Source organism: Staurois parvus, unplaced genomic scaffold (assembly GCF_062004578.1).
Source record: "Staurois parvus isolate SC_StPar_1 unplaced genomic scaffold, SC_StPar_1.0 ptg000163l, whole genome shotgun sequence".
NCBI lineage: Eukaryota > Metazoa > Chordata > Amphibia > Anura > Ranidae > Staurois > Staurois parvus.
Window position 1 is genome coordinate 114342 of NW_028317959.1, and position 27794 is coordinate 142135.

General features: G+C 40.8%; 1 protein-coding gene across 1 annotated transcript in view; it reads left to right on the top strand.

Annotated features, from left to right (window-relative positions):
• Window positions 1–27794, top strand: part of LOC149462973 (uncharacterized) — a 49022-nt gene that overhangs the window by 10366 nt on the left and 10862 nt on the right. The window contains exons 3-6 of the mRNA XM_089676036.1: window positions 10513–10662; window positions 13728–13868; window positions 16172–16309; window positions 17525–17644. Of these exons, the coding sequence (XP_089532162.1) occupies window positions 10513–10662; window positions 13728–13868; window positions 16172–16309; window positions 17525–17644 (549 nt within the window). The remainder of the gene's footprint in view (window positions 1–10512; window positions 10663–13727; window positions 13869–16171; window positions 16310–17524; window positions 17645–27794) is intronic.

Here is a 27794-nt window from a genome sequence, read left to right on the forward strand (position 1 = left end):
GGCAATTTTTTTTTTTGGAGCAGGTTTTCACGGAAGATCTGTATGGATTGTGGATCAAAGCAGTTGATATGCACAACAATTTATCGCCTGCAGCCCAAATTCAAACCTTGCCAGACCATTTGCATGGAAACCTATTCCGAATTTAACGTTTTTTTGGGCCTAACCCTCAACATGGGCATTACCAAGAAAAATTAATTGCAGTTGTATTGGTCCACAAACCTGATTCATCATATGCACAGGTTCTCTGCTGCCATGGCCAGGCATAGATATGAATCCCCCTGATGAAGCCACGTGACCCTGTGGCGTAACACGTAGGAGAGGGGCTCTGACGTCACAACGCTGATGCGGATTGCGGCAAGTACAAACAGAGGATTTGGGCACATTACATTTGTTTGAAATAGCACTATAATGTGTGAGTGCGCAATTTTTCTTTAATAAAAAGCACCTAATTTTAAAAGGATAAGGCACTATTGTTACTTCCTTTTGCATGATATCCCAAAATACCGGGAGGTGGAAGCAATACACAGATTTGTACAGGAAGAGGGGAGTTTTGCCTCATCCATCCACTAAGGCTCAGTGTGGCTAGAAAGGAGTGAGGGAGACCCCCGGTGGGAGAAAGTTGGTAGTACAAGACTATCCACCCGAACTTGGAAACAACTACCGTATTTTCCGGCGTATAAGATGACTGGGCATATAAGACGACCCCCTACTTTTCCTGTTAAAATATAGGGTTTGAGCTATACTTGCCGTATAAGACTACCCCTCTTCCAACACACACCAAATAAAAATGAAAAAACATCAGATTTGATTTCAATATAGTATGCTATTTCAGTATGGTATTCCAATGATGGGGTCTATTCCTCCCACTGACACCAATGATGGGGCACGATTCCTCCCACTGACACCAATGATGGGGCCACTATTTCATCCACTGACACCAATGATGGGGCACTATTCCTCCCACTGATACCAATGATGAGGCACTATTCCTCCCATTGACACCAATGATGGTGCCCCATCATTAGTGTCAGTGTGTGAGGAATAGTGTCCCATCATTAGTGTCAGTGGGAGGAATCGTGCCCCATCATTGGTGTCAGTGGGAAGAATTGTGCCCCATCATTGGTGTCAGTGGGAGGAATAGTGTCCCATCATTAGTGTCAGTGGGAGGAATAGTGCTCCATCATTGGTGTCAGTGGGAAGGAGGAAAAGTGCCCCATCGTTGGTATTAGTAGGGAGAATAGTGCCCCATCGTTGGTGTCAGTGGGGAGGAGGAATAGTGTCCCATCATTGGTGTCAGTGGGGGAGGAATAGTGCCCCATCATTGGTATCAGTGGGGAGAATAGTGCCCCATCATTGGTGTCAGTGGGGAGAATAGTGCCCCATCATTGGTGTCAGTGGGGAGAATAGTGCCCCATCATTGGTGTCAGTGGGGAGAATAGTGCCCCATCATTGGTGTCAGTGGGGAGAATAGTGCCCCATCATTGGTGTCAGTGGGGAGAATAGTGCCCCATCATTGGTGTCAGTGGGGAGAATAGTGGGGAGGAATAGTGCCCCATCATTGGTGTCAGTGGGGGAGGAATAGTGCCCCATCATTGGTATCAGTGGGGGAGGAATAGTGCCCCATCATTGGTGTCAGTGGGGAGAATAGTGCCCCATCATTGGTGTCAGTGGGGAGGAGGAATAGTGCCCCATCATTGGTGTCAGTGGGGGTGGAACAGTACCTCATCGTTGGTGTCAGTGTGGAGGAGGAATAGTGCCCCATCGTTAGTGTCAGTGGGGGAGAGGAGCGGCTGCTCCTTCTTTCAGTTCGGCCGCTCGATTTTTGCAGGGCCTGTGTGCCTTTCCAGTGCTGACGCCCAATCACCGGTGAGGAGGCGGAGCCGAGCGGCTGCGCAACTATCGAGCGGCCGAACTGAAAGAAGGCGCAGCCGTGCTTCCTGGACCGGATCATCGTGGGACCGGGACCGGAGCCAGGTAAGGTACAGTAGCCCCTCTGCCCACCCCTGTACTTAGTGTCCGTTGGAGGAGGAGGGGGGGCGGCGCCGCGCCGCCCCTTTGAAAAAGTGCAGCCCTGACACTGGCTCGGCGTATACCGGCGTATAAGACGACCCCCGACTTTTCAGAAGATTTTCATGGGTTGAAAAGTCGTCTTATACGCCGGAAAATACGGTACTCAGCATGGAAAATACCACTTAGTCCTGATAGGACAAAAGCGCTATTAGCCATATAGTTTGGCTAATAGGTGAGCGTACACCTTTTCTTTAGCACCGAGAGTGTTGCAGGGCACTTTTATTGGCACTAGCAAGATTTGAAGCACAGAGTGGACTTTATAATATTTTATGATTATATATTTTTATATATTTATATGCTTTTTGCACAGCTATTGCACTGTTTGAAGCACATTTTTTTTTTTTGCACTACTGTTTTCTTTGGATATATAAGCTAATGGATTAATTTCTATACCTTTATATTACTTTATGTTATATGTTTATGATTTATTTAATATACATTGTGGAGAGCGACACATATAGATATAATTTAAATTTTTTTTTTTACACAGTTTATGAGTATGTGTTTAGTGTTGATGCATCAAAATTTTATTGATATTTGTTAATTCTCACACTTTTATAAGATTTTTGCACAGAGAGAATACCACATTTTAGCTCACGAGTATCACTTTCATTTGGTTTTTCTTTTGGTGGTATTTGATCACCTGTGCACTTTTTAATTTTGGCACTATAAACAAAAATATTTTTGAAGAAAAATTTTTTTTAAACAAAAAACAATATTTTCTCATTTTGGTCATAAAAAATATCCAAAAAAACTAAAATTTCGTCATAAATTTAGGCCAAAATGTATTCTGCTACATGTTTTTGGTTAAAACCAGTAAGTGTATATTTATTCCTTTGTGTGAAAGTTATAGCATCTACAAACTATGGTATAGATAATGGAATTTACACAGCTTTTACTTTCTGACTGCTCATCACATTTCTTGAGGTGCTGAAATACCAGGATAATACAAACATCCTCAAATGACCTCTTTTTGGAAAGTAGACACCCTTAAGCTATCTGCTGAGAGGCATATTGAGTCCATGTAAGATTTATTTTTTTTACAAGTTTCTGGAAAATGACAAAAACATTTTTTTTACACAAAGTTGTCATTTAAATAATTTATTTCTTGCACAAACCATGGGTATATGTGGAATTACACCCCAAAATACATTCTGCTACTTCTACCGAGTATGGGGATACCACATGTGTGAGACTTTTTGGGAGCCTAGCCACATACAGGAGCCTGACATCCAATGACCACTTTGAAAGCCTGAAGGTGCGTAACTTCATCATTTCACTTCCTCAATACCTATCACAGTTTCAAAGGCCCTGAAAGTAGACAACCCAAGGAATTTAAAAAGAGGCATGGTGAGTATTTTGCAGATCTCATTTTTTTCTCAAAAGGTTTTGAAATAGAAAAAAAATAGAAAACATTTTTTTTGTTTTTTTTCTTAATTTTCCAAAAACTTGTGGCAATAAATGAGATCTACAAAATACTTACCATGCTTCTTATCAAATTCCTTGGGGTGTCTACTTTCCAAAAAGGGGTCATTTGGGGGGGTTAGGTGCTATCCTGGCATTTCAGGGCCTCCGAAACTGTGATAGGTAGTCTGGAAGTGTAATGAGGAAATAAAGTACTTTAAAAGCCTGAAGGTGCTTATTGGATTTTGGGGTCCCGTACTTAAACGTCTCTCACATGGGGCACCCCCATACTCGGGAGAAGTAGCAGAATGTATTTTGGGGAGTAATTCCACATATACCCATGGAATTTGTGAGATGTAAATCATTTAAGTGACAATTTTGTGTAAAAAAAAAATTTTTTTGTCATTTTCCAAAAACTTGTGGTAAAAAAATTAATTCTTCTATTGATTCAACATGCCTCTCAGCAAATAGTTTGGGATGTCTACTTTCCAAAAAGGGGTCGTTTTGGGGGTTTGGGGGTTTTATGCCCAGCATTAGAAGTTTATGCCACACATCACTCACTCTTCTAACCACTTGAAGATCAAGCCTTTTCTGACACTTTTTGTTCACATGAAACAAATCTGTATTTTTTGCTAGGAAATTAATTTAAACCCCCAAACATTATATATTTTTTTAAAGCAGACACCCTAGTGAATACAATGGTGGGTACTACAATTTTTTATGGCACATAGTACTCGCGCAGCGATTTTTCAAAGCAATTTTGTTTTAAAAAATACTTTTTTTTACTTTTAATGCACAAAAACACGATAGATTGGCCAATTATTTGGTAAAATATAAAATATAATGGTATGCCATTATATAGTATATAGTAAATAGTAATCTATAGTAAATAGATACCAAACATGACATTCTTTAAAACTGCGCATGCCCCGCGCAATGGCGACAAACTGCCTTTAAAAGCTACCATTTTAGATTTAGAGAGGAGGTCTAGTGTTAGAATTACTGCCCTTGATCTGGCGTTCACGGTGATACCTCCCATGTATGGTGCAACCGCTGTTTACATACCGGCACAGGGTCAACGCTTGTGCACACAGGTGTGCCTGCATGGGAGGGGCAAGTTTTTTTTTTTAAGTTATTTTGATTTTTTGAATTATTTTTACACTGTACCTTTCATTTTTTTTTTATCACTTTTAATGCTATCACAGGGAATGCAAATATCCCGTATAACTTCAATGGGCATTGTCATATATTCTTTTTTGAGAAATCTGGGGTCTATCATACTCTAGATATCTCCTCTGCCCTTACATTATCTAATCAAACCAAGATCGGTGTGACCAGATGCTTTCCCAATTTACAAATGGCGCTGTTTATATCCTGCGAAACTGAAGTGATGAAATGCTTGTAGCTTCCGAATTCTTAGACTATAGAGATGATTGGCACCATTCTGGTCTCCCATCAGCTCTATGGTCAGCTGGCAGAAACACCGGCTGCATTCTCAGGTTCCCCCGATGGCACGGGACTGCCCGAGAAGGCCGTGGAAGGCATCAGGGGAGGGGGGCATCATATCCCGCTGCTTGTAAAAGCAATCCTGCAGCTGAAAAAAACGATAAAGCAATCCGCTGGCTGAAAAAAACGATACCAGGATGATGCCTGCACCTGTAGGCATCATCCTGGTATAACCATTCAAAGTCCAGTGATGTACCTGTACGTCGCTGATCCTTGTTGGGTGTATATGCTATGTTCTATTTTTTTTTGTATGCAGCCTGTGGGCTGAATGAAAAAAAGAGAAGAAATCTCTGCCAGAAAAAGTGTGTGGTATGCCCACCATTAGAATATACCGCCCTGCATTCACCCACTTCTAATGGTGGGCACACATTAGGTCACACTTTGCCACATGCGCCAGTTCCAAGATTGTACAAATGTCTAAATAGTGGCACACTTGAATAAAAATTGTCCACGTATAAGTGGTACCCCATATGGAAAAAGGATGACACCAAGTCTCAAACTATCTTGCCACTGCTTCCCATGTAGTCTGGGCATCTGGGGGGCTTCTCGTGACTATCTTTTCCCTTGTAAATCCGAAACTTATAAGTATAGCCTGTTGTCCTCTCACAGGTCTTCTACATCTTGATCCCATATCTGGCATGCTTGCTGGGGAGAAATTTTTGAATTCAAGGCGGCCATAAAAATTAATCTGGGACTCATCAACGCAGATGTTTTGCTGGGGAGTATAGACATCTGCAAATTTTTGGTTAAGGTGATTTGCGAGGGGCTGAATTTTGTGGAGCCAATCAAATTCAGGGTCACCCCGAGGATGACAGAGTGTATTGTCATTGAAATGCATAAAACACATTATAGTCTCATATCTATGCCTGGCCATGACAGCAGAGAACACGGCATATGATGAATCAGGATTGTGGACCAATACAACCGCAATTAATTTCTTTTAGTAATGCCCATGTTGAGGGTTAGGCCCAAAAAAAATTAAATTCGGAAACCGTAATGAGTTTCCATGCGACTGGTCTGGCAAGGTTTGAATTTGGGTTATCGGTTATAAATTGTTGCGCATATAAATTGCTTTGATCCACAATCAGCGCATACAGATATTCCTTGAAAAACAGCTCCAGAAAAATCAAGGGGACTAGTTAAATTTGGTGGCTGCGGGACAATACTTGTGCTCGCCACCGCACCGGCTTGTACTGGACTTAAGGGACTTGCCACGTCACCAAGTCATACTGCAGTGCTGGTATTATTATTATACAGGATTTATATAGAGCCAACAGTTTGCTCAGCGCTTTACAGTATAACGGGAGACAATACAGCAACAATACAGTTCAATACAAGAGGGTTAGGAGGGCCTGATCCTGGAAGCTTACAATCTAAGAGATATGTGAAAGACCAGGATGTACTAGACCGCTGGTGTCACCAGTTCACCAAAAGGTAGCGCAGCACTAGTACTGGCACTCTGCTGCATATGAGAGTCATCAAAATTTACCGGCAAGTGTTAACAGAGTACAGGCCTGATTCTGCAAACAATTCGGTTTTGTGTGTAATGTATCAAGTGACAGTGACCTACTGACACTGCACTTGCTGGAGGAGAAGGTGGGGGGGTAAGCATAGGGGCTAAACGCAGGTGTTGGCAGGAGTCGGGGCTGATCCCGCTAACACTGTGTTTTTGGTGGCGCTTTACTAATGTAAACGCTGGTATAGTGCTGATCTGATCAAAGACATTGATCTGTTCAGACACTATACTAGCAATGGAGGTTTATTGTGCATGAACGTGTTCCTGGCAATCAAGGGGTTAAATGTGATGACTGGTGTACTGACGGGCAATCTGGCGCTATCTGGGAGGGGTGTGAAAACCACGGGAACACAAATCATGTATATACTGTATATAAGCGGTTACAGAACAGTTTGTGTTACGTCATTGAGTTACTTTAACTGACAATTGCGTGGTCATGCAACACTGCACCCAAATTAAATTTACATCCTTTTTTCCTCACGAACTGAGCTTTCTTTCGGTGGTATTTGATTGCCTGTGCGTTTTTTATTTTTTGTGCTATAAAAAAAAAAGGCTGACAATTTTGAGAAAAAAACAATATTTTGGACTTTTTGCTATAAAACATATCCAGTAAAAAAATGTAAAAATCAAATTTTGTCATAAATTTCGGCCAAAATGTATTCTGCGACATGTCTTTGCTAAAAAAATCCCAATACGTGTAAATTAATTGGTTTATGTGAAAGTTATAGCGTTTACAAATGGCGGGAAAGATACTGGGATTTTTTTTTATACTAATAATGGCGGCGATCAGCGACTTATGGCGGTGATCAGCGATTTATAACAGTGATCAGCGACTTATGGCGGGACTGTAGCGGACATTTTGACACTGAGGGGGAACTCACTGACATCCCCAGTGACACCAATACAGTGATCAGTGCAAAAAAAACCCACTGACACTGTACTAATGGCACTGGGGAGGAAGGGGTTAACTGTGTGAGGGGAGTGTTTTACTAGGAGGCGGGGGTGTGTGCTTCACGGGAACAAGCTGTCCCAGAAAGCTAATCCCTGCTCTCCGTGACAGTGTGTTAGGAACTGACAGGGAGCAGAGCTGCAGTGTAAACACTGCAGCTGTGCTCTGTGTCACTGTTTACCGGCAATCGCCGGGACCCGGCGGGTAATGACCGGCATGGGTAGGGCGGTCGCACGCCTCGTGTGCGCCCCCTACCTGTTTTGCAAAATGACGTTTGAAAACGTGATTTTGCCCAGCAGTGCCACCTTGTGGACGTTTTTACACAGTTAAAGCCTGTCATATTTGGTATCTATTTACTGAGCATAACATCATCTATTATATTTTACCAAACAATCGGCCAATATATTGTGTTTTTGTGCATTAAAATTAAAAAAGTGTATTTTTTCCAAAAAATTTGCGTTTGAAAAAGTGACATAAAATAAAAAGTTGCAATGCCCTCCATTTTATTCTCTAGAGTGAATGCTTTTAAAAAACAAAAAAAACAAACAAAAAAAATAATATATATATATATATATATATATATATGTTTGGGGGTTCAAAGTAATTTTCTAGCAAAAATACAGATTTTTTTCATGTGAACAAAAAGTGTCAGGAAAGGCTTGGTCTTCCAGTGGTTAGAAGATTGATTGATGTGTGGCATAAGCTTCTAATACTGGGCATAAAATGCCCCCTCCCCCATATGACCCCTTTTTTGGAAAGTAGACACCCCAAGCTTTTTGCTGAGAGGCATGTTGAGTCAATAGAAGAATTTATCATTTACCAAAAGTTTTTTGAAAATGACAAAACATTTTTTTTTACACAGAATTGTCAATTAAATGATATATTGCTCACACATGCCATGGCTATATGTGGAATTACTCCCCAAAATACATTCTGCTACTTCTCCCGAGTAGGGGGGTACCATATGTGAGAGACTTTTTGGCAGTCTAGCCAAGTACAGGACCCCAAAATCCAATAAGCACCTTCAGGCTTTTAAAGCGCTTTATTTCCTCATTACACCTCCTGACTACCTATCACAGTTTTGGAGGCTCTGGAATGCCAGAATAATACAACCCCTCCCCCTCTAAATGACCCCTTTTTGGAAAATAGACACCCCAAGGAATTTGACAAGAGGCATGGAGAGTATTTTGCAGATCTTTTTTGTTGCCACAAGATCCTTGGGGTGTCTATTTTCCAAAAAGGGGTCTTTTGGGGGGGGGGGGGGGTGGGTGATATCCTGGCATTTAAGGGCCTCTAAAACTGGATAGGTGGTGAAAAGTGAAATGAGGAATTTAAGCACCATTAGGCTTTCAAAGGGGTCATTGGATTTTGGGCTCCAGTATGCAGTTTGGCTGACAAACATTCTCACACATGTGGTATCCCCATACTCAGGAGAAGTAGCAGAAAATATTTTGTGTTGCAATTCCGAATATACTCATGTCATGTGTGAGCAATATACCATTTAAATGACAACTCTGTAAAAAAATAAATAAATAAATAAATAGTTTTCCAAAAACTCGTGGAAAAAAATAGACCTTCCATGGACTCAAAATGCCTCTCAGCAAATAGTTTAGTGTGTCTACTTTCCAAAAACGGGTCATTTGGGGGTGTTTGTACTGCCCTGGCATTTTAGCACCTAAAGAAATGTGATAGGCAGTCAGAAAGTAAAAGCTTTGTAAATTCCAGTGTCTATACCATCATTTGTAGAAGCTATAACTTTCACACATTTTTGTTAAAAAAAATATGTACCAAAATACATTTTGGCCTAAATTTATAACGATATTTGAGTTTATTGGATATTTTTTATAACAGAAATGAGAAAATATAGTTTTTTTTTCAAAATTTTCGGTCTTTTTTTATTTATAGCACAAAAAAAAAAAAAAAAAAAAAGCAGAGGTGAACAAATACCACCAAAAGAAATCTCTATTTGTGGGGAAAAAATTACATAAATTTAAACAACATTGTATGACCGCGCAATTACCAGTTGAATTAACACAGTGCCGTATAGCAAAAAAAGGCGTAAATTCCAGTATCTATACATTAGTTTGTAGAAGCTATAACTTTCACATAAACCAATTATTATACACTTATTAGGATTTTCTTTTACTAAAGACATGCAGCCAAATACATTTTGGCCTAAATTTATGATGAAATTTGAGTTTAATGGATATTTTTAATAACAGAAATTAGAAAACATTGTTTTTTTGTTTATAGCGAACAAAACAAAAAGCCCAAAGGTGATCAAATACCACCAAAAGAAAGCTCAATTTGTGTGAAAAAAAAGGACATAAATTTTGTTTGAGTACACCATTACATGACTTCATAATTACCAGTTGAAATAGTGCAACACTGAATAGCAAAAAATGGCCCGGTCAGGAAAGGGGGTAAATCTTTCTGAGGGCAAGTGGTTAAGCTGCGTAGGGAGTTTTTCACTGTCAAAGTGGTAAGTGTTACAATCAGTGTAGTATTGATGGTTTAAAAACAAAAAAATCTTAGATGGACATTTTTGCGAACACAATATACAGGGATATAGAATAGTATTTTTGCCATGAACACACCCACACAGGCTTAACTGGATGGACTGGTCTTTAGTCAACCTTACCAACTATGTACCTATGTAACTATATATTCTTTAATTTGTATGCCACCACAGTATCCTGGGTCCAAGAGACAAGCTCCAGCTTGCACTGTTGATTATAATTTGATTCAGTATGCAGCCAGCAAACATATGAGAAGCATTTGTAGGCTGTATTCATCTAGACTGCTAAAGAACTTTTGTCTTACCTTTAGAGCTGAACGCCAGGCAAACAGCTACTTGTACTTGTGTTTGCCTAATAGAGCTACATGGCCATAATAGGTCAATATCATTGACCTAGTATGTCCATGTGGCCATATTAGGACAATAAATGCTCATTTATATTTACTTGTGTAAATATATATATATATTTTAAAAAAAATAAAAAATAATAATATATATATATATATATTACAGTTTGTTTTCCTGAATAAAGATTGTTTTTTTTCATAGATGATTATGAGGAAGAAGTCTATTTTAAAAGGCTTTGTTTGGAGATACAGGACTGCAACACGAGCGAGAGCATTTCTTCGCCTGGGGAGAAGCTTTCATACAGTACAACCTGCTGCAATACAGATGGCTGCACACCGGTACAGCCATTGTGTAAGGGTTTAGTTTAAAACATTAAAGTTTTTAGATATTATGCTCCTTGCCTAAACTTTTCATACAATATGGATGACATTTGTGAACTAACAATGAGTTTCTGGCACATTGAACATTGCTGCACAATATTGACAACATTTTGGTGCATTGAATGTTAGACCTGTTCCTGGGTATATCTGACCCACATTCCAATATTTTCCTATCAGCCCTAGTTTTTGAGATACAGCATAAATGTCACATACCGCTGTTCACTCTCGCCTATCAAAATCAGGTTATTTTAATGTAGTGTTTATATTTAATCTCCTTGTAGCATGAAGGAAACACATAAAAAGTAGCCATAACCATTACGTTGGTCGATCTATAAAAATAAAACTATATGAGTGGCAATATACATACAACACCTATATGATCATAACTTTAATACAGTTAATAACTAAGGCAGGCCATAGCTGGAAAGAAAATCGCTTGATTCCCCATGAATACATTGAGCGTTGATGGGAGAATCCCTTCCATGGAGCTTTTGTGTTCTCCTATCAGGGAGTGCGGGGAACTGTCTCTGCCAGGAGAACACAGTGATTATTGTTAGCTGCTATAGCCGCTGACAATAATCACATGCTAGAAATCCGTTATATTGATTGTAGAGTATCGGTGGATCGACTTGGGTAAAATCAGCCCGCCCATACATAGATTGAAACTCACCCTGACCCTGCAAAGCCGTCTGAAATTCAAACCATCTGTAGCCTGCTTTTCACTCTTTAGACTCCAGTTTTTCCAAATTACAGTTGAAAGTATGTAAACACTCTCACTATCTGCTAACTTGTACTCAAAAACACAAACTATGTAACACAAGATCTTTTAAAAAACTTACCGATAAAGTATATAACATATCTAAGAAACTAGAACTGAGGCAGTCTAGACAATACAATTTTCTGAATTAGCATCCAAATAACCCCAATAAACAGGTCTAAAAAGCAAGGCACCAAGAAAAGATTTTTTTGTTGGGCTGTGTGATTGGTAAAGATAAGAGAAACTGAGAGTATTCATTTTCTCAATATTTCAAGGAAAACTGGCTGAGTCAATAGGGAAGACAACATTTAGGTAGTTTCTCTGTGGTGCAACAGACTATAAATGGGTGTTGAGTAAGGATGAGCTTGGGTTCAGCCTGAAACACATGTTCAGCCAAACCCAGAAGTAAGCTGTCAGTGCTGGTCCAATTAGGAGCAGATGGGGCTTTACCTGCTCCCCAGCTGAGCAATGATTTACCTAATATGGCCACATGGACATATTGGGGTTTATTTACTAAAGCTGAAGAGTCCAAAATCAGACTCCCTTCTGCATAGAAACCAATCAGCTTCTAACCTCAGCTTGTTCAATGAAGCTTTGGCAATGAAACCTGGAAGCTGATTGGTTTCTATGCAGAAGGGAGTCTGATTTTGGACTCTCCAGCTTTAGTAAATAAACCCCATTAGGTCAATGATATTGACCTATTATGGCCTATTATGGCCATGTAGCTCTATTAGGCAAATGGTGTCATGAACATCTCTGTTCCATTGTGTATGTGCAGCTGCTGGGATGGGAATACCTCTTCCACACCTGATTGGTCCAGCACTGACAGCTTCCTTCTTTCCAAACCCAAGTTGAACCCAAGCTCAACCTCACTCTTGAAGTTTACCTAAACCTGTTTTAACTATATTGGGCCTATTCTTGTTCCAAAAAAAAAGAGTCCCTCGTTAGCCTTATTAATGGTTCTTTTTTGTTTTTTTGCACAGAGAAAGCAAATAGACAGAAAAAAATAAAAACAATTAAACACACAATTAAAGGAAAACACAAACACCAGTAAGGCAATGACAATTCTACTGAAACCTGGAAAAAGAGCAAATGGATGGAAAAGCCTGCATTACTAAGGGGAAGAAAAGGTCAGAAAAAGGTTAAAAATTGTGAATTCAATATGGAAGGGGTGTAGGCCCTACCAGATTGGTGGTTGAAGATCAGATGTGCAGTGTACATGCAAGGGTTGTTCCTGTGAGGACGTTCCACCACTCACCTGTCATAGACTTATTGTAAATCAAAGGTTGTGAAAAGGTATTAAACCTTACCTTAAAAAAATTCACAGCAACTAGGTGGGTCGAGGGAGTCTTTGGGGGGGGGGTCAGCGAATACTTAAATTGTTACAAAACTTGGGGCCTATCTGGAATATGGTGGTTCCACTTGGTTTATTATTGGAGTTATTTCAGGAGCTAGGTCCCCCAGGAAAAAAATAAGTACACATGACTTTGTAATATCTTACAGCCCTTTGGGACACATCTGAGGACATGGGGCACTAGTTATAAGCTGTACCCTTCCTGGTTGCATTGTCAAACTCATCTATTGAATATTGTTTATGTTAAAGTGGTTGTAAAGGGTGAAGGTTCTATGCATGAAGGTAAAATTTCTTCTGTGTGCAACAGATCCGCCAGCTCCCCAATACTTGCCTGAGACCCATTACAATCCAGCTATGTGCACAAGAGCTTCATCTCTCTGGGAACTCTCCCTTCTCATTGACTGAGACAGGCATTGGCTCCTGCTTCTGTGAATCACAGCCAGGAACCAATGAGAGAAAGGGTTTGGGGCTGAGCCACAGCTCTCTGTGTAAATGGACAGAGTTGTGGCTTGGTGGTGAGCCTGCTTGGGTGCCTCCGTAGCAAGATGCTTGCTCTGGGGGCAGGAGGGAGAGGTCAGGAGTGCGGCAGGGGACCCGAGAAGAAGAGGTTTGGGGCTTCTCTGTGCAAAACCATTGTTATTTTTTTTTAACTGCTTTTAATACTACTTTAATGTTATGCTATTTATTTTATTTTGTAAATAAAATGGCTACTGTGGCAATTTAAACCATTGTCACACAGTCCTTGTTATTATTTTATTGGTTAGTAGAAGGACCAAGGCTGAAGAATACTTTAGTCATGCTTAGAGGATTACCGATCTTGACTGTTAGAGCAAATATACAGTAATGACGGTTTTGCTTACTTTATATATTATATATCTCTCACACTTTCAAAAATCTTTCTGTTCTCTTCTGTTGCTACTTGAAGTAAAAGTAGATAACACCACCAAGAATGGCGTTTTGTGCCCTGCCTGCTACTCCAAGGTAAAAGAGTGTACAGCCCAGTATTCAATGCAGTGTACCGGGGAAGAAAAATATTGCCTGGCTTTCAGAAGAACAAATGCATTTGGTAAGTAAAGGCAGACCAGACTGAATTTTACTGCATACTCTATTAAATTAAGTGGAAGATGTGCTGTAGATAGGTGGTACCACATCTAGTGTGTGGTATTGCCAAAAAAAAAAAATATTTAAAGATGAAGGACTTTTCGGGCACTGAAGAAGCCTATAGAAATATTACAGAAGATAGCATATCACATTAAAACATTTAAAAAATTGTTGCTTTCAGATACATCAATATTTATTTCAGTTTCAATACTATAGGTATTTCCCTCCAGTACCCATTAGCTATTGATAGGTTTGTACATTGAATTCCTCAGTCAAATGATTGTGCATACTATACATTTTAATCATTCTTCTTCATCATTTGTCTGCTAATGTGGCAATGAAGAGGGAAGCTTTCTCAATGCGTTTCTCAGATACATTCTGCTTCTTTAGAAGCACAATTGAAGCTGTCTCTACCATGATTGTGGAGTTTTATCATTTGCACATAGTATATAATTCAACCCTTGGGGAATACCTTGAGCTTGGTGAAATGAAATAAATATTATAGAATAAGAGCTGCAACCAAAAATAGCCCAAACAGTGCCATAAACAATCAACCACAAATTATGGTGCACTACTCAAAAAAACCAAGTACATAATATAATATAGAATCAATCACAAAAACAGTTCATGTGAAACAAACTAAAAACTCTGCATTTATACACAATGCATAAACAAACAAAAGTCCATATTATGAAAGTGATTAAAAGAAAGTCCACATAATTGATGTAATGAAAATCAATCCATAGACAACGGTGTCAGTGTGTTATCCTCCACTACACATAGATGACCTCCTACTAAATGATGAGATCTCAATTGCAGAGATCAATATATGCTTGAGTATGTGTGCCCTTGCACAAGATCTACTGCAATCCACCATGTGGTTCCTTGTACCATGAACAGACACTGGTTGTCGTACCGGCACCCTCCAAAGATAACCACAGGAGCCACAATAGTATTATACCATTTAAAATCACTGTATTATAAAAAAAAGACGTACTTACAAGATCCAAGAAGGCTCGAGCATATAACAAACAAGCCGAGGATGTGTTTACACCATGCAATGTACATAACCAATGCTCCACACACACCCCAAACTCCTGACGATGCTCATTGGTTAGCAAAACATGTTGGGAGGGGCTTACATTGCATGCTGTGAATACATTCTCAGTTTGTGTGCTGTTGTTTCTGGCCAGATGGCACTGGGACTAAGAGGCCAAGACAAGGAAGGATATCTGTGGTATCAAGTAGACTGTGGTTGGTAGTGGTATCCTGGGACTGGCCAAGCTAGGTAGCAAGCAAGCATAGCCCACATTCAGTTCTGAGGTCTGTGCTGGTAGCTAGCATGCATTGTCCAGTTAACAATTCATGATCAAGTTCTGCTGGAAATCCAAAGAATAATCCACATACAAGGCACAAGTCAGCAACAAAAGAATCCAAGATAATAGCAGTGGTCAGGCAGGGAAGCAAACATGGAGCCAGGAAGCAAATGCTATCACAAGCACAGAGGTACAGGCTGTTGAAGTTTAAATAAGGTGCCTCCTGTGCTGAGGACCAATCCAGATAGGAGGTACATGGCCAGACTCTTTACCTTGCAGCAGATGGGAGAAACTAGAAGTCTGAGAAGACTCATTAAGCCTCAGCTGAAGGGAACAGCTTGGAATCTGAAAAGACTTGCTAACCCTCAGCTGACAGGAGAAGCTGAAACTATTTCTAAACACATGACTGTGAGCTAAACCAAGAAACAATCACTTCAAAATATCCCCAGAACAGGCACAGGACCAAAAGAGAGGGGCAAGAGTGAGGGTCATGGACATCCAGGGCTGGCCATTGATGGTTGCAAAACAACATCCAATAAAATAATTGGGTATATATCTTTGGGGGTTTCACTTATTCTGTTATTCCTATTCTCATACTTCACTGTACCTCTATAGAGGCCTGTAGGAATGGTTAATCCTCTCCCACTCTATCAAATGATAAAAATGTAAGGGGGACTACAGTTGGTTATGTGTTGGCACTCAAAAAAAGTCCCCATCCTGCTTCTTCTCGGATAGGACAAAATCTCGCTACTTGTAGTTGAAAGCCTTCACCATATTGTGAATAACTCCTTCATCATAGGTTGAGAACCACTGATCTAAGGTCCCTGTCTCACATGCATACACACAGATACTAGAGTCAGATTAGACAGGAGCCAATGATCTGCATACCTGTATTACATCTTAAAAAAAATCAGCGGATTGACCGATTTTATATTATAATTCCTTATCACAGTTAATCCAGTTCATAGCAACGGTTGCTCAACTAAGAATGTCTGCAAAAAGGACAGAGATTTGGGATTTTTAATTAGACCAAGGGGTATAGAAAACTATTACTGCACTAAAGTGAACATCAACCCTGATCAAACACCAGGTGAGTAAAGTCTTCAATTTTTTTACAATGAAAGTGAAATTTGCATTAAGGGAAACCTATTGACTTTAGTTCATTTTAATTTAATCACTTTGAGTACCTGCCGGTGATATCCCTTCATTACTATGCCACTTATTTTCTCTCTCTCCCTGTATATACAGTGTATATATATATATATACACACACTATATATATATATATACACACTATATATATATATATATATATATATATCAATAAACCTAAAGACCTCCAAGCTCCATGTGGCCTTCAGATTAGCACAACAATAGTGAGTAGAGAGCTTCATGGAATGGATTTCCATGGTCTAGCAGCTGCAAACAAGCCTTACATCACCAAGTGCAATGCAAAGCGTCGGATGCAGTGGTGTAAAGCACGCCGCAACTGGACTCTAGAGCAGTGGAGATGTGTTCTCTGGAGTGACCAATCACGCTTCTCTGTCTGGCAATCTGATGGACATGTCTGGGTTAGGCGGTTGCAAGGAGAACGGTACTTGCCTGAGTGCATTGTGCCAAATGTAAAGTTTGGTGGATGGGGGTTATGGTGTGGGGTTGTTTTTCAAGGGTTGAGCTTGGCCCCCTAGTTCCAGTGAAGGGAACTCTAAAGGTGTCAGCATACCAAGACATTTAGGACAATTTCATGCTCTCAACTTTGTGGGAACATTTTGGGGATGGCCCCTTCCTGTTCCAATATGACTGCGCACCAGTGCATAAAGCAAGGTCCAAGGCATGGATGAGTGTTTGGGGTGGAGGAACTTGACTGGCCTGATCTTAACCCAAAGAACACCAGCCAGGCCTTTTCGTCCAACATCAGTACCTCACAAATGCGCTTCTGGAAGAATGGTCACACATTCCCATAGACACACTTCTAAACCTTGTGGACAGCCTTCACAGAAGAGTTGAAGCTATTATAGCTGCAAAGGGCGGGGCCAACTAAATATTGAACCCTACGGACTAAAGTTCATTAAAGTTCATGTATGTGTAAAGGCAGGCTTAGGAGTATTTTTGAGTCCATTTAGCATTCATTTTCACCCAGTCCTGATGAACAAGAATTGTGTGTCCTTCGAAATGTGTTAGATGTCTTTTGCCCCACTTGTAACCAGTTGAACAATAAAGACTTTAAACTCCTAAGGATTTTTCATTTGGAACTCTCTTTGACCTATAGTTTATAGAAATTGACTTGTAACTGCTTCTCTTCCAGGTCATTTCATTTGGTGTAGCATATGTCATGATTTCAATGTCAATAACTGTGTGGACACTCCATATTTGTGCTCGCCCGATGAGGATGTCTGTGTGTTCGAAAGAATGAGGAGTATATATGGTAAATTTGTATTCTGTATTTACTTAATATGATGAATAAGTTGCAGGAACAAGAGCTTGTAATAATAATTACAGAAAAATACAGAGTGATCCAGCAGAGCTTGTAGCTTTGTGTTTGAGCTGACAACATAGTTTTTATACAGAAGGAAAGGGCCAAGTCAATGACAGCACAAGTTAAAATTTTATTCAGGTAACACAGATCAACAACACAATATCCTGCCTGTCATCCTACAGCTTGGATGCAGTTTCCCCTAAAGAGCTTATCCATCACTACTCTCCATGAGTTGTCCCATTTGGGCAAAACATGTTGGACCAAATGGATAACAGACAGGATGTCATGTTGTGGATCTATGTTACCTGAATAAAGTTTTTAAGTACTGTGACATCATTGGTTTGTGGCTCTTTTGCTCTAAAGCTTCGGCACCTCTTTAACTACTTGCTGCCAAGGCCAGTTGTGACATTTTTCATATGCATACTAAAAGCACCATTTTTTTTTGCTATTACTTGGAAATTACTTCAAACTTCCAAACATTGTATGCATAAAGGCCCTGGAGAGTAAAATGGTGGCTGTTGCATTTTTTAATGTCACATGATATTTGTGCAGCCATTTATCAAATGAACATTTTCAAGAAAAAATACACTTAAATGAAATTAGTGCACACAGACACAATATAATACCCATTTTTTTGGTAACATATAAAAGATGATGTTTCTCTAAGTAGCTAGATACCAAACATGTTAAGATTTAAAATTTTGCATGTCCATGAAATGGCAACAAACTACGGTACTTAAAAATCTCCATAGGCGGTGCTTTAAATGCCTTTACAGGTTATCAATTAAGAGTGAGCACTGCAGCTACAGCCATGATCCTGGTATACCTACCTTCACATGAGGATGTACAGGTAAGTTCTAAGGTGTGAAGCGATTAGTCCTCCTGTCTTTATTGAGTGCCTGCACTGGAGTGTGTTCTGGCTCAACAATGTATTGAGTGAAATACGTTGGGACAAGTGGTTGACAGAGGGGATGTCATGTTTTATATTTACGCTACCTAAATAAAGTTTTTAAGTACTATGACATCATCTCTGTGCAGCCTTTTCACTGTAAAAAAGTTTTGGTAACATACAAAGGATGATGTTATTCTAAGTAAATAGATGCCAAACATGTTAAGATTTTAAATTTTGCACGTCCATGAATGGCGACATACTACGGTACTTCAAAATCTCCATAGGCGGTGCTTTAAAAGCCTTTACAGGTTATCAATTAAGAGTGAACTCTGCAGCTACAGCCATGATCCTGGTATACCTATCTTCACATGAGGATGTACAGGTATGTTCTAAGGTCTGCAAGCGGTTAGTCCTCCAGTCTGTGATGCCTGCCTGCACAGGAGTGTGTTCCCGCTCAACAATGCGTAGGGGCAGGGGATTGACAGAGGGGAAGTCATGTTTTATATTTGTGCTACCTAAATAAAGTGTTTACGTTCCGTGACTTCATTGTTGTGCAGCCCTTTCACTCTAAAATCTCCAGTCCTCTTTAATCCTCTGATTTTTATCGTGCGCCTGTCCTGGAGTGCGTCCCTGCTCGACTACAGTGTGAATGGGCCACACACTGAAGTTGTCACGATACTTAAAAAATGTATGCAAGTAGCACTGATCCTCAACATGACATCCCGCCTGTGATCCACCCAGGGCCAGTGCTAGACTATCTTGCACCCCCCAAAAAAAAAAATTAAAAACAGTACAAAATATTAAATCAACAAGACATAAAACTACTAATTGTCTTTTAATTTGCAAAAAAAAGTACAATGAGATTCCACCAGCACCAGTATTAACGATAAAATGTATATTAACCAAATATAATGTAGCTGTATTAATCAATCAGATAGAGAAACAAAAAAAAAAGAGAGTTACAAAACTCCACAGTGATCAACAGCCCAACTCAACTGGCTCTTGGCTTGGGGATCAAACAAGTCCTGTCTGGAGAGCTGAAAGGTCCATTGTTTGGTGATCTGGAGGAGGATTCTAGTGTCCGGCTTTCTGGATTGTTTAACCTCCCTGGCGGTATGATTATTTCAGATTTTTGGTGCTGAAAGCGGTACCATTATTTTGCATGGAAATATGTAGTTTTTTTATTGTAGGCTGTAATTTTTAGGAATAACTCACTGAAATCTGTCCGAACAAGAGTCTATTAAACATCCCGGGTATGATAAAATTTGAAACACGAAATCATAAATTATAATTTAATAAATAATCATAAAAAATAATAATATAATAATAATACATTTAATTCAATAATATAATCAAACCGAAAACACTGAAATTTGAAATAGAGCGCCAAGTTCGTACATTGCTGAGCAAAGTCGCAAAATCGTTTTCAGTGTCTGATGACGAATTTCCCCACGAATCATTATCACTCAATTCTGCAAGTGGTTCTGATTTACTATCGCTGTTCTCTAGCTGGTCTAAAACCGCTTTTGACCTAAAGGGACATTTTTCCAGGCAGAAAGACAGACAAAATGTAGGCAGGGCAAAGGACAAAGCACTAGGGACAATATGTATGTGAAATGGGTTGAAACAGCAATGTTTTACTGTGAAAAATGTGTTTTGAAAAAAATGACATTTTTTAAAATTTTCAAATTTCCCGCCGCTGCCGCCGCCCGTACGTCCCGACGTCACGGGGACCGGAACATAGAAGCCGGATGCCGACATCAGCCGGAGGAGATGGCCGGGGACGCTTCAGGGGACACATCGCGGGAGCGAAGGACAAGGTAAGTGCTGCAGGGACTCCCTATGCAGCGCCGCATGGTAAGCCCGAGTGTAGCTCGGGGTTACCGCTTTTGGTACTAAAACTCTACCCCGAGCTACACTCGGGAATACCGCCAGGGAGGTTAACAAAGTGCGATTGACCGGGGGGGTCATGCCTTACTGGTAAGTCTTCTGTAGTAGTGGTTGGTGACATGACAACTGTCCTTGGATTTCTTTTGTTTCATCACAGCCTCTGGGACTTTTCTTTTATTTTTGGATGAACTATTTTTTGACACACTTTTCGCTGTTTTCTTATGATTGTGTCACTTTTTTAAGTGCTGCTCTCTTATGTATTTAGTGATCAACAGCCGCCCTCCTGCTTGCAGTAAGGGAGTGAGTCTGAGAGGAACATTGGAAGGAGCACTGTTCCCAGACACCCAGCAACTTCCTCTGTCCTTTCTTCCTAACCCTTCTGCGGCCCTCCCCTCAGCTGAAAGGTCATTCATGATGAGGCATCTGCTCCCGCACCCTGACCATGGTCCTCCCCCCTTCTCTTCCTGTCACCTCCATAACCCGCCATCCTCCTAGGCTTGGCTCACCTCTGATGGCTCCTGCCGGGGTACATAGTCCAGGCTGCAGCTCTCAGTGAGGACAAGCGGCCTCCCAGCACTACACCGCTTCCCTCTCATACACATCGGGCCCCGATCATCCTACTCACATGGGATTAACCCTGCAACCAGAGCACACCCCTGCCTATTGATTGGCTCTAGCTGTGAAGAAGAAGGCAGAGCCAGCACTGGACATGCCCCATTTGGTCACTAGCCCGCTCTCTGTTACAGCTGAAGGATCGTGTGTGCCAGTGTGTTTACGGACCGATCCTCCAATCAGAGACTTCCCATTCTAGGGGGAGCTGATTCTTCATTACTGCAGGGAATACTGTTATGTATATATATCTATATCTATATATATATATCTATCTATGTATATATATACAGTGAGGAACAGAAGTATTTGAACACCCTGCGATTTTGCAAGTTCTCCCACTTAGAAATCATGGAGGGGTCTGAAATTCACATTTTTAGGTGCATTCCCACTCTGAGGGACAGAATTGAAAAATAATTCAGGAAATCACATTGTATGATTTTTAAAGAATGTATTTGTCTTGCACTGCTGAACATAAGTATTTGAACACCTGAGAAAATCAGTGTTAATATTTGGTACAGAAGCCTTTGTTTGCAATTACAGAGGTCCAACGTTTCCTGTAGTTCTTGACCAGGTTTGCACACACTGCAACAGGGATTTTGGCCCACTCCTCCACACAGATCTCCTCTAGATCTGTCAGGTTTCGGGGCTGACGCTGAGCAACACAGAGTTTCAGCTCCCTCCAAAAATGTTCTATTGGATTTAGGTCTGGAGACTGGCTAGGCCACTCCAGAACCTTGATATGCTTCTTACGGAGGCACTCCTTGGTTATCCTGGCTGTGTGCTTCAGGTCGTTGTCATGTTGGAAGACCCAGCCACGACCCATCTTCAATGCTCTGACTGAGGGAAGGAGGTTGTTGCTCAAAATCTCACAATAAATGGCCCCATTCATCCTCTCCTTAATACAGTGCAGTCGCCCTGTCCCATTCGCAGAAAAGCACCCCAAAGCATGATGTTACTACCCCCATGCTTCACAGTAGGGATGGTGTTCTTGCGATGCAACTCATCCTTCTTTTTCCTACAAACACGATGAGTGAAGTTTAGACCAAATAGTTCTACTTTGGTCTCATCTGACCACATGACTTTCTCTCATGCCTCCTCTGGATCATCCAGATGGTCATTGGAAAACTTCAGACGGGCCTGGACATGTGATGACTTGAGCAGGGGAACCTTCCGTGCAATGCATGATTTGAAACCATGATGGCGTAGTGTTCTACCAACAGTGACCTTTGAAACTGTGGTCCCAACTCTCTTCATGTCATTGACCAGCTCCTCCCTTGTAGTTCTGGGCTGATTCCTCACCTTTCTTATCATCAGTGATACCCCACGAGGTGAGTCCGAGGGAAACTGACAGTCGTCTTTAGCCTCTTCCATTTTCTAACAATTGCTCCAACAGTTGATCTATTTTCACCAAGCTGTTTGGAAATTGCCCCGTAGCCCTTTCCAGCCTTGTGGAGGTCCACAATGTTGTATCTGGTGTCTTTTGACAGCTCTTTGGTCTTGCCCATGGTAGTAGTTGGCGTCTGACTGACTGTGGGGTGGACAGGTGTCTTTAAAGAGCTCAGACAGGTGCTACTAAGTTAGATTAATGAGTGGAGTAGAGGTGGACTTTTTAAAGGCACAGTAACAGGTCTTTGAGAGCCAGAATTCTTGCTGTTTCTTAGGTGTTCAAATACTTATGTTCAGCAGTGCAAGACAAATAAATTCTTTAAAAATCATACAATGTGATTTCCTGAATTTTTTTTTAATTCTGTCTCTTAGAGTGGGAATGCACCTACAATGTGAATTTCAGACCCCTCCATGATTTCTAAGTGGGAGAACTTGCAAAATCGCAGGGTGTTCAAATACTTCTGTTCCTCATTGTATGTACTAAAAGATCATGTGTGTGGGCAAGCTGTGAGACGATTGAGTAGAGTAAAGATACCACCATTCCATCATCATTCCCTGTGTATTAGGAGAGGGGGACTCTGCAGAGAAATGAAGAGTTCATACAAGTGGTCCATAGGCCACACAGAGAAAGTGGTGGCTTGTACTGCACCCAGGTACCCCTAGGTGGCAGTGTGCCCTAGGCAGCTGCCTAGTGGAAGCACCAGCCCTGCATCCATCCACTAGGACATATTTCCCTCCAAAGGGCTTACTCTCCATTTGTGCAAAATATGTCGGCAAAGGTGGATAACAGGCGGTTATTGTTCTGCATCTGTGTTACCTGAATAAAGTTTTTAGGCACTATGATGACATTGGATGCACTGTTGTTGAACAGGGACATGCTTCAGGGTAGGCACCGAATAGAGACCGGAGGATTAAAGAAGAGTGGACATTTTGGAGTGACATTATCTGGTGCTCAGAATACAGTTTCCCTGCTGCACTGAAATCCCAAGCAGTGTTATTAGCCCTGTCCAGTGCATCCGTTTTACCCCTTCAGCCCCTGCGATGTACCAGTACGTCGCAGGGTTGAAATGTTTATGCCAGGATAATGCCTACTGCTGCAGGCATCATCCCAGTATTTTTTTTAGAGCCGTTGGATTGCTTTTAATTATGTTTTTAACTGGCTGCTGGATTGCTTTTACAGGCGGAGTATGCCCCCTCCCCTCATTTCCCTCCGTTGCATCTCCAAACTCTCCCATCCCACCAGGGAGCCTGGGACTGAAGCCAGCAGTTGTGCTGGCTTACCATAGAGTTGACCAGGGACCAGATCTTCCATGATCATCTCTATGGTGTAAGAAACCACTTCCAGCTTCCAGAATGTAAACAAGCCATTTTTGGCTTGGGAAACCATTTGGTCAAACTGATCTTGGTTTGACCAGATGCTTTTAGGGAAAGAGAAGAGATCTGGGGTCTAATAGACCCCAGATTTCACAGTAAAGAGGACCTGTCATGCCTATTGCTATCACAAGGGATGTTTTCATGCCTTGTGATAGCAATAAAAGTGATAAAAAAAACAAAGGGACAGTGTAAAAATAAACAAACAAATAAATACAAATGTTAAAGCGCCCCCGCCCCTTGTGTTCATGTGCAAGGGTAAACATACACTTAGGTTGCGCACGCATATGTAAATTGTGTTTAGACCACACATGGGAGGTATTGCTGTAAACGTTATAGCAGGAGCAATAATTCTAGCACCAGGCCTCCTTTGTAACTCTAAACTGGTAATCTGTAAAGGCTTGTAAAAAGTCAACTATGGAGATTTTTAAGTGCTGTAGTTTGTCTCCATTCCACAAGTGTGCGCAATTTTAATGTGTGACATGTTAGATATTTATTTTGTCGGCTTAGCATCATCTTTTATACTTTACCAAACAGTTGGGTATTATATTGTGGTTTTGTGCATTAAAATTAAAGTGTATTTTTTCCAAAAAATATTGCATATGAAAACTGCTGTGCAAATACCATGTGACATGCAACACTGCACAACCACCAGTTATTATTCATCTTCAGGGCCACTGCTTAAAAAAAAAAAAAAAAAAAAAAAAAATATATATATATATATATATATATATATATAAATAAATATAATGTTTGGGGATTCTAACTAATTTTCTAGCAAAAAATACTGATTTGTATATGTAGGAGAGAAGTGTCAGAATAGACTTGGTTTTCATTTGGTTAATAAACAACAGAACACTTCCCCTTCAATAAAAACAGACATACACTGGTAATCTGCATATAAAAATGTGAAAAAAAGAAGTGGTTAAAAATGTAAATGTAAAAAAGTAACTAGAATGAGTCTGATGCCAAAACATTTTTCCTGACAGATCCATGTCAGCATAGCTGGGTAAGGGCCCGGGATCCCCGCCCCATGCTTCCAGGACTTAATTCATATTTGAGCCCACCTGCAGCCTTGGCGTTACTCTATTTTCATCCCATGTTCAGGACTTAGGTGTGCACCTCTACCTGGCTGGTCTAAAGGGCTGGCTGACCGCCCATGCATGTGGGTTTCAGCTAGTTGTGGTCTCTGGTGTACCGGCTAAGTGACCCATAATTCAGGGGGGCCCTCTGCTGGTCTGCAGCTTTTATCATGTCTAACAGCCTTGTTTGGGGTTCTCTGGGTCCATGTAAAGTGGGCAGCGGTGTCAGCAGATTCTGCCCTAGGATCCAGTGCAGTGCCAGTGTTTGCAGTCGGATGGCAGAGGTTGGGTGAGCTAAATTTAAAATGCTTTGTATCCAAATGAATGCTGCATTGCTAGGTATTGTTGTGCCTTGCTCCCTGCAGCTGCTGTGCATAAGCTTAGCTCCTCCACAGATAGTACTCTGCATAACAGGTGCACAAAGTAATACTGTGTCTGTTCACACATGGCATTAACTTGGTGGTGGCTTCTCATGTTTACTTTACTGTTGTGTTATTATGCCAACCCCCTAAAAAAAAACAGCATTTCCAGAGTAGGTAGAGGAGTCACCTGTGGATGACTACTGTAGCCAGCATTTCCTGTTGGAGTATAGGACATTCTTTTATATTTGTTTGTGCTCTCCTACCTTTATATTGCTCTTCTGAACAAAACATTTTCATCATGTCCTGTCCTCGGCTAGGGCAAGGTTTGGTTCATTGAACAGCTGGTGACTTCAGGGTTGTGTTTGGAAGATGCAGTTTCAACCTCCGTCTAGCAGTTGTTAATCCTTTAGGGTTTGTTACCTAGCAAGCTATTTTCTACTTCATTAAAATAATATTTGTTTTAGTTGCTTTGTTAAGCAGCAGGCAAAACCCTGTGAAATGATTGTCTGGTCTGGCAATGAACAGTCTCAGAGCTTTCCCAAGCAAAACAACCCTGAACCCTGATGAACATGACTGTATGATGTATATGAATGTAAGTGTTCCATTCATCCTGTGAAGGGGTTATATGTTCCAACAATGAGCAGTTTCATAGCCTTCCCAGGTAAAACACCCTCTTCAGACTCTCCAAAGGGAAAGATGCTGATAAACATGACAGTATGGATCTTTCTTTGTTCAAGCAACCAGAAATGAGGATGATGACACCTAACATGTTGTCATATCCATTAAATAAGTGGCTAGTATGCTCAAAAGGAGTTGTTTCCACTCACCCTGTGAAAGGGTTATATGTTCTTGCAATTATAAGTCTCATAGCCCTGCCAGGCAAGACAGCCTCTTCATACTCCATGAAGAGGAAGATGTGAACGAGCATGACTGTATGTATCCTGCTGGTTTAAGCAGCCAGGGATAGAAGTGATGACACCTAACAGGATGTCACATTCAATAAACATATGTCTAAAGGAGTAGTTTCTACTTACCTTTTGAAATGGTTATCTGTTTTGGCAATGAGAAGCTGTATAGTCTTCCCAGGCGAAACAGCCCTCTTCAAAGTTTCCAAAGAGGATGATGCGGATGGACATGACTGCATGAATACTGCTTTGTTCAAGCAACCTAGAAAAAAGATGATGACACCTAACAGGTTGTCACATTAAACTAATACACTCTACAGAAGTGAAGGGGTTATCTATTCTATCAATGAGCAGTCTCCTAGCCTTCCTGGCAAACAATCCTCTTCAGACTCCTCCAAAAGAAGATTCGGTTGAGCATGACTGTATGAGCCCTGATGGTTCAAGCAGCCAGGGATAAAGAAGTTGACACCTAACAAGTTATAACATTCAGTGACCATGTGGTTAATACATTTTAAAGGAGTTGCTTCCACTCAACTTGTGAAGGGTTCATATATTCTGCCAATCAGCAGTCTGGGAACCTTCAACCCTTGTCAGCTTTGTCCATAAAACATGTGGATGAACATGACTGTATAATTTACTGCTTTATGTAAGTAGACAGTGATTAAAATGATGGTGACCAAGTTGTCACACTTAATTAAGCCTAGTCTAGTCTTCCTTTTAGGACCATTTTAACTGGTCTCAGAGCCTTCTCAAGCCAATCAATCCTCTTCAGTTCCTTCTGAACAAGAAGATGAGGACAATCTTTGTCCACATTTTTGATTCCTCCTTTTGTAAGGTTCATGAAGTTCCTTTAAATAGAAGCAAAGCTGTGAAAGTATTTAAAGTGCCTGCAAAGGCTTGCTTGACAAAATCTTTATGGTGACTGAATCAAGTGCTTGCTCTATGTGATTGGAGCATGTTGTCACAGCAGGATGTCAAGGGATTTGAATCACCCCTTTGGTTTGTGTGTCCCTTATTGGCTTGGCCAGATACAAGATACTATTAGAAGATGCTGTGGCCTTCAAGGATGTACGCAGTCACTGCATTGTTCTTGATCTTAGAAGGTGAAGCCTACATTATTATTGGTCAGTTTGGTTTCCTGCCTTAAGATGAACGTCTGTTGAGTTAAAGAAGACTGAAGTTCAAGAGTCAGTTTCCACACTTACCCCAGAAATGGTAGCTTCTGCATTTCTGGCTGGGAGTCAAAGAAAAAGCCAGTACATAATCCAAGAAGTCAGTGAAGAGCTTCATGTCAGAATGATTTCTGGTATTTTGGGGATTGTGCCATCCATACATGTCTTATGGGCACTTGGTGGCTCCTCTTTGGACATGGGTACAGCTTTGGTAATGGACACATGGCCCCTCAAGGCAAGCATTTCAGGCCATATTTGGGACATCTTTTCATTCTTCATGTCTCAGATTGGGCCACATAAATCGCCTCACTCCAGCAGGTCAGGTAGGCTCCATTGTATTCTTACCCCCTTTGAAGTCCAGTTTATAGATTGGTAGCAGTCAGAGGGCCTCCATCAGAAGATATGGATTATGCCCTGTATAAAAACG